Consider the following 8,818-nt stretch of genomic DNA (forward strand, 5'->3'; position numbering starts at 1 on the left):
AACATGGTATCAGAGTATTTCGATTCCTGATTTCTTCTAGATTCTTCTTCTATTACATCTTTTGATCCTATTTCATTTGATTATACATTGAAGTTTTTACCGAGGTTCGTATGATTTTTCTACAAAGTTTGTAAGTAATTCTTTGTTCAATTTTTGGCGATTCAATCTTTTTTTTTCCAGTTCAATATTATTGAAATTGGAGACTAATTATTCGTTTGATTGAAGTTTGGTTCATTTGATTGATATAATTGAGGAATATCATTGAGGTGTTTGATTGATTAATTGATTTTGTTGAAGAATATTGTTGAGGTGCTTATTTAATTGGTTGATATTGTTTATTTGAAGCATCTGTTTGTATTCATTCTTAATCTGAAATTGTGGCATCTAGTTCATCATAAAACATTGATCTTTCATAAGATCCTGCTTCTCCCTATTATCTTCATCCTAGTGATTCTCAATATAAACTTGTTCCTACGAAATTTTATGGAAATGCTTATATGATTGGAAGAGATCTGCCATGATCGGCTTAGTTGTTAAGAATAAACTAAGTTTCATTGATGGAACAATTGTCAAACCTGATGTAACCTCAAATTTGTTCAAAGCTTGGGAGAGGTGCAATTGCGCTCTTATTTCCTGGTTCATTCAAGTTCTTGATACTCATATTGCTAGGAGTAGTCTTGAAACAAATTGTAGTAAATAATAAAGGAAATATCACTCTTGGCCATGATATTATTCTTAAGGATGTTTTACATGTTCTTGGCTTCCAATTTAACCTCATTTCTGTTTTCAAACTCCATAAAGACATGCAATGTGAAGCTTACTTCTCTTCTAACAAATGTTGTCTTCAGGGGCCTTCCTTGAGAATGCCACTGCTGCTTGGTAAACTGGTTGATGGTCTCTATTGCCTAGATCACTCCTTTGTTGCTGCAATATAAGATTTCAAGACCATTGATTCAATTCTGGTTGTTGCTAATATAACTAGTTTGTCAGTTTTAGATTCTGCCAAATTATGGCATTTAAGGTTAGGACACATGTCATTTTTGCATCTTAATAAGGTTAGACCAGAAATCAATATCAAGACATATCTTGAAAATTGTACCAGTCAGGTTTGTCACTTTGCTAGACCACCTAGGTTACCTTTTGTACATAGCTAAATAAAAACTTTTGGTGTGTTTCATTTGTTGAATTTAGATGTCTGGGGTCTACATAGAGTGGCTACTCATCATGGTTGTACATTTTTTCTTACCGTAGTGGATGACTTTTCCAGATTCACTTGGGTGTTCTTATTGAAATATAAATTTGATGTTGCTAAGATTTCCAGAGATTTTTCTACCTTGATTTTTAATCAGTTCATTTTACTATCAAAGCTGTAAGAACTGATAATTCCCCTGAGCTTTGTGAGGGAGAAATGAAACAGTTTTATCTTAAAAATGGCATCTCACATCAGTCTAGTTGCACTGACACACCACATCAAAATGGTGTTGTTGAACGAAAACGCAAACATCTCTTAGAAACTGCTAGAGCCCTATACTTTCAGTAGTCCAAGGTTTCAAAGAAATTTTAGGGTGATAGTGTTCTAACAACCACTCATTTGATAAATAGGATGCCTTTACAGTGTCTTAACTTTTCTTCTCCTTTTGAGATTCTTTTTGGTCACACTACCTAGTTGGATTAGCTTGGAGTGTTTGAATTCTTATGTTACATTTCTACTCTGAAACAAGGTAGATCGAAATTTGATCCTAGGTTAGACCCTTGTGTTTTTATTGGATATCCTAGTTCTCAAAAAGGCTATAGGATTTTCAATTTAAACACTAATAAGATCACAGTTTTGAGGGATGTTGTTTTTTTATGAGAAACACTTTCCTTTTCTTTTTGATTCACATTTTCCTTCTCTCAATATAAAAAAGACCTTTCTACCTGGCCGTTAAACACACCTCTTCATGAAATTTTCTTTGATGATTTTCTAGCCACACATACTTTGAACACTTCTCCTCCTCATACTCCTCATCCTTCTCCTTCTCCTTCTCTTCCTCATTCCTCTTCTTCTTTTCATCCTCCTTCTCCTAATCCTCTCATTTCTCAACCTATTTCTGATACTACACCTGTCAGAAAATCTGACAGAGTAAGATTTCACCCTAAACACCACAAAGACTATATTGTTATTGCTCCCAAAAGACACTGGTGTAACATGATTATGTTTTCAGCTCTTCCTGCCCTACATTTGGATTTCATTGTAGCTTTTAAGAGTCTGTCTAATCCAACTACTTATGTTGAAGCTTCTCAGGACTACATCAATTGGATTATGGCTATGCAGACAGAGCTTGCTGCTTTAAAATATAATCATACTTGGGATTTTGTTGATTTACCTAGGAACAAAAAGGCTATTAGGTGCAAATGAGTGGTCAAAATTAAACTGAAAGTTGATGGTAGCAGAAAGGTTCAAGGCCCGACTTGTTGCTAAGGTTATACACAGAAATTTGGCATTGAATACACAGAAACCTTTTCTCCAGTTATAAAGACGACAACCATCGGATGCATCATTGCTCTTGCTGCTTATTATGGCTGGAATTTGTACTAACTTGATGTGAATAATGTGTTTTTACATGGCACTCTTGATAAGGTGGTGTACATGAAGGTACCTGAAAGTGTTCCTAATCCTGCTGGTAAAGTGTGCTTGCTTAAGAAATCTTTATATGGTTTTAAGTACGCTTCTCGTCAATGGTTTGCTAAGCTCCTTGATGAGCTTAAGTTCCTTGGTTATTCTTAGTCTAAATGGGACAATAGCTTATTCTATAGGATATGTGCTCTTCACACTACTTTGATTTCTATATATGTCGATGACATAATTGGTACAGGTAGTGATTTGGGTTCTATCAACTCCTTGAAGACTCACTTACATCACACTTTCACCATCAAAGATCTGGGAAAGTGGAACTACTTCCTAGGTTTGGAGGTTGGTTATTTGGATTCTGGTATTTCTCTCACACAAAATAAATTCACCAAGGAGTTACTTAAGGCATATGGTATTTCTAATTTCAAGAAGGTTGTCACTCCTTTGCCTCTCCACTTGAAACTTTCATCAGATGATGGTAATATCTTACTTGATCCATAGCATTATAGGAGAATGGTGGGGAAGCTTAATTTCCTGACCAATATAAGGCCTGATTTGGCTTATAATGTCCAGACATTGAGTCAATTCTTAAGGATCCCAGGTCCTCTTATTTACAAGCTTTGAATCATACCCTTCATTATGTTGTTGCTACTGCACCAAAGGGTATCTTGCTTCATGGTACTATTGTAACACCCTAAAAATTCATTTCCTTTAAAATACTTGTTTTTCTCTTTTAAAAACTCAAAATAAGAAAATCTAAGACATTACCACCACCGTGAAAACGACTAAGGAAATTATCAAAGACACACAGCGGAAGACTATCTTTAAACCTTTCAAGACAAGTATACTTTAAAAGTCAACCAAATAAAAGTAAAGTCAAACAAAAATTTAACAAAGTCAACCTACAACTTGGAACTATTGTAGGCCCTTACCAAAACCGAATAGAACTTAAAACCTTTGAATTAGTCTCACAAGCATAACAATAATATAATAAAAAAAAAAGCAATAAATCACATTATAATCTGATGGAAACTAAGCATGTTTCGCTCTTCACTCATGCCCATCATGAATATGCTTCATCACCTAAAAAGTTCCTCTCTACTTGTCCCAACTAGTCGCCATTAGAAATGGGTCGTCGTAGGGCCAAGATAAAGAAAAGGCCAAACAAACATACAAACACACAATCAGCAATGCTGAGTACATAAGCGTAAATAGAACACACTAACATGCTTTCACCCTATCATCACACAACTTACCTTGTTGCACCTGCTTACAAACATAGAGCATACAACATGACCATCTAATAAATAACTAATTTATTTATTTAGCTTGATTGCGCATCAAACGGGTTTCCTTCATAACCTACCTCAATAAAGGGGTACTAACATGGGAGCTAACCGTGCTAATATAAAAGAACCACTCGTAAGTGGCGGAATTCTTGCGCATAATAATTTTGAAAGTACAGCGTCCTATATCCCCAGTAGAATTTATTGTTAAATATAAAACCCCATAACTCCCCCCATGTGTTCAAACTAAAGGTAAATACGTTCCAAGAGTTTTGGTGCGTAATCTCTTTCACTTTATGTTATATTTTTTTAGACGTAGTGATGACTCTCAAACCATAACACAATCAATCCTAATAATTATCAAACAATTAAATATACCAATTTAATTCTTGAATGATTAGTGACCACATAATATTAAATGTTGAACCATTTTTAAATCTACCTCGGTGTCAAAGACACCGTAAACGCATAATGCATCACAATTTCTATCCCTCGGTGTTAAAAACACCTTAAGTGCACTAGACACCAAAATATAATTTATTCCTCGTATACAAAGACACTTAAATAGCTCCTTTCTCATGCTTATAGCATCAATAAAAATGAACCGTAAAAAATACATTTTCAATATTTCAAACCAAATTAAACATTTAGTTTAATTAAATAAACCTTGAAACATGCCAATAATAAAAATATGGTTCAATGATAATATTCCAATATCATCAATCCAATAAATAATTTATTTCAATTAATCATGCTTCACAAATAGCTCACCAAAACCATTCTCAATTCAATCACTCCAATTCAAATCACCAATCTCATTTCAATTCCTTCATTCCAATCAATTTCTAGCATGGCACTAACTTGGAATTAATTAAGTAAATCCTATCATGTTTCTACACGCTTAATAAATTTCTAAGTACGCTTACGTACCTCAAATAAGCTCTTAAAATAGTCGAGTACACTATAACAATTCTCGAACCAACTCTCCTACATAAAGGGACAATAATACTATATTAATTACCCTTGTATACACAATTTATAGAAACTTAAACTAACTTTAATCAACTTATAATAATCTAAAAATTATTTTAAAAAAAACTCCTAATTTACCTCTCTTTTAATGGTTAGTTAAACCCTTTCATTAAAATCACAATTATATTACTTTAAATAAATTTCAGCAATATAATTTATTTAAAATATCATCAAAACTCCATAAATATTCAATCTTTAAGTTTTATTAACACTTCCAATCAATGCGTATATAGAACCCCCCAAATTAGTTGCAAGTTAAAACCCTAAAAATCAATTCTTTTATAATTAAAACCCTAGCTTTTAATACTTTATAAAATCTCAATGGTTCAATGATTTCCCGGACGGTATGGTAATTCATGAACCTATAACGGTTTTGGATCATGCGGCCATCACTTATGATACTAACTCCTTGGTGATCAAGTCGAATAGGCCGTATCAAATTGAAACATGGTGTTTGATTTTTCCTGAAATAAAGGAGTTTATTGCGGAGGTTTGGAGCTTGGAGTGCACGGGTTCTGCCATGTTCAAGCAAGTTCAGAGATGTAAGTGGTTACGTCATAAAATTCAACGATGGTGCTTGGACAATAAAAAATTTGGGGTATTGAAGAAAATACTCATTGGGACTGCAAGTTCAAGGTACTAACATTTCAACTTTACAAGATGGGAGTAATTATGTGCAAGTTATCAATGACCGATTCACGAAGATATCTATGGATTTTCTTTATTGGCAACAACGTATGAAGCACAGATGGATTAAGGAAGGGGATTGTCCTTCAAATTTGATGTATAATCGTGTTCAGCAAAGGCAAAATAGAAGAGAAATAATCACTTTGAGGACATGTGATGATGATTGGGTGATCAACCAAAAGAACTTGGAGGTGCTAATTCATGATACACTCAAAGAAATCTATATTCCTGCTAGACAGGAACCGGATAATCATGAGGAAAGGGTGAATTTAGTTCTTCAGGAGTTAGATTTACCAAAAATTTTAGAGTTGGATGCTAACGATCTCGTTAAACCTTTAACAGCGCAAGAAATTCGGAAAGCAATGTTTTCTTTTCATAACCTTAAGGCTCCGGGGCCGGATGGTTTCATTGCGGAATATTTCCATCAACATTGGGATACGGTTGGCACTTCGGTTGTTGAGTCAGTACAAAATTTTTTCTCTATAGGTTACTTATTAAAGGAGCTTAATGCTTCTTTATTAGTTATGCTTCCGAAAGTGGATATTCCCGAAATGTCTTCGCGATTCCGCCCTATAAGTCTCTGTAACACTATTTATAAGTGCATGGCTAAATGCCTTGTAAATAGAATGAAGCATCTGTTACTGTCCCTTATTAGCGAGTTTTAACATGCTTTTATGCCGGGAAGATATGTCAAAGATAATGTTCAATTGAGCCATGAACTTCTTCATCTAATTAACACCAGCAATGGGGTGTCTACTAAAGCAGTGATAAAATTAGACATATCCAAAGCTTATGACCGAGTTGACTGGGGATTTTTTACTAAAAGTCCTAATAGTGTACAGTTTTCCTCCGGCTTAGGTACAATGGGTTTCCCACTGTATCTCTATAGTGTCGTATAAAACACTAGTCAATGGCCAAGTTTCTGAGTCGTTTAAGCCGACTTGTGGGTTGCAGAAAGGGGATCCCCATCTCCATATTTGTTTGTCTTCTGTATGGACATCCTGTCTCGTATGCTCTCCATGGCGAAAAATAGTAATCAAATTTAGGGCTTGCGGGTGACTCGGAGATCCCCTTGTATATCACACTTATTTTTTGCAGGTGATGCTATGTTGTTTTTCCAGGCGTTTGAGTTTTCATGCAGGAATATTGTAGAAATCTTGACGAGGTTTGGTGAGGTGTCAAGGTAGCAGCTCAACTTGGACAAGTCCTTTGTTAAGTTTATCAAGTGCGCCCAACAGGCTGAAATTGAGGAGTATAAAAATATACCTCGAATAGGGCAGGTTTCCTTGATGAAAAGGCACTTGGGTGCCCCTATTGATTTCTCTACAGGGAAGAAAAGGGCTTTTCAGTTCTTGATAGATAAAGTTTCAATGAGAATAATGTCTTGAAATACTATTAATTTACCTCTATCTGCAAAGCTAGTACTGATAAACACGGTGCTGATAAGAATTTTTCACATGTTATGAAATGTTTCAAATTACCCACTTCTGTTACTAATAAATTGATTCTTTGATAGGAATGTTCTTCTGGAGGGAGGATAAAGGAATGCATTGGGTGAAGAGAGAGACCTTATAACAGCCAAAAGGAATGGGGGGTCTTGGCATTCGTGCCATGGGATGCTTAAATGAGGCCTTGCTATTTGAACAAGTTTTTAGAATGCATTGTAATCCCGTAATCCCCAGTTGCTAGTTGCTCGTGTTTTGGAGCCAAATCATGAGTTCTCGATTTGCACTGGTAATCATATGACAGTGAGTGCTGGTAACATTTTCCTAGGGTCGGCGTGGCTTTCGATATGTGGGGAATAAACTAGTACAGGGCTATGGCTGGAAAATAGGAAATGGAGAGAGAGTTAAAATTGCGAATATGAGGTGGGTACAAGGCGCTATACCTGAACTGAAATAAGATCTTATCCTTCGTGGCATAGGCTCGGGTAGGGTTAAAGATCTCATAATGGAAAACCCAAGACGATGGAATGCAGCTATTGTACGTGAATAATGAATGGGAAACGGCCAAAAGAATTCTTGAGATGGAATTACCAGCGACCGATGAGAAGGATTTTCTTTACTGGAATTATCACCCTTCCGGTAACTATTCTGTTAAATCGGGTTATGCTTTTTTAATGCGTAGTTCTTCTTTGGAACAGGTTTTCGTCCAAGATTACACTTTCTTTAAGCTCATTTGGAGTTTAAATATCCCCTCAAAGTGGAGCTTATTTTTATGGAAGTTAGTTATGAATGGTTTGGCTGTCAAGTCCAACTTGATACAGTGTGGGGTGGATGTTGAAAAGGCCTGTGATTCGTGTGGAATGGTGGATGAAGATTTGCAACACCTTTTAAGGTTTTGCTCTTTTGTGAGGTATGCTTGGAATAATTGTCCTTTGCACATTTTCTCTAAAACTAATGAATCTAATCCTTTGAGACACTGGATTCAGCAACATATCCTGCTCTTTCATAGCGAGGATGGAAAACGAAGTGAACGACTACATATCTTTGTGGGAGTATTGTGGAGTCTATGGTTAACCAGAAATGGACGATTTTTTCAAAATGAAAGGGGGTATCAGGCATACTATTTTAGACATTTTAGTCAAACTATGAATAGTCTTGAATCTTTCCTCAAGCCAGATAAACCTCCTACGGGGATCTCTCGACACTAGGATAGTAATGGGGATCAGCCACCAGAGGGTATTGTGGGGCTAACATTCGCTGTAGAGAGGATCTCCCTGATGCACCTTTACAAAATAATGTTGGGGTGGTTATTATGGTGGATAGGTCGTGGGACAAGACTACGGGACATGCAAGTTTTGGGTGGGCTTATTCTCTTGATGCTGTTAACTTTTTGGATGGAGGAGGGGAGTATGGCACGACTATGTCAACCTTGCATGCGGAATTGGTGGCTTGCTTAAAAGCCATCAAATGGGCTCACTTAAAAGGCTACCAATTCATTACAATTTACACAGATCCAATTTCTATTATCCATATGATGCGGTTTCCTAATATAAGGGAAGTTTGACTACTATGGCCCTTTGAGGAATTACTCAAGGATGGAAGTTCTTTTGATATATGCACTATTTGGAAAGTGGTAAGGGATCAACTATCAAAAGCGCACTTTATAGGGGGTATTTGTGGACGTAATTTAGTTAATTTCTCAGTGTAATTTTTCTTTTAGTTGCTTTTGTAAAAAAAAAAAATAACAAAATAAAAAA

The 8,818-nt window shown here is 35.7% G+C and overlaps 1 protein-coding gene across 1 annotated transcript; it reads left to right on the top strand.

Annotated features, from left to right (window-relative positions):
* Nucleotides 1-7,588: 7,588 nt before the first annotated feature.
* Nucleotides 7,589-8,269, top strand: LOC110694004. The gene has a single exon (XM_021871165.1). It carries the CDS (start codon nt 7,589-7,591, stop codon nt 8,267-8,269), a length of 681 nt encoding a protein of 226 aa, XP_021726857.1.
* Nucleotides 8,270-8,818: the final 549 nt, after the last annotated feature.

Source organism: Chenopodium quinoa, unplaced genomic scaffold (assembly GCF_001683475.1).
Source record: "Chenopodium quinoa cultivar QQ74 unplaced genomic scaffold, ASM168347v1, whole genome shotgun sequence".
Taxonomy (NCBI): domain Eukaryota; kingdom Viridiplantae; phylum Streptophyta; class Magnoliopsida; order Caryophyllales; family Amaranthaceae; genus Chenopodium; species Chenopodium quinoa.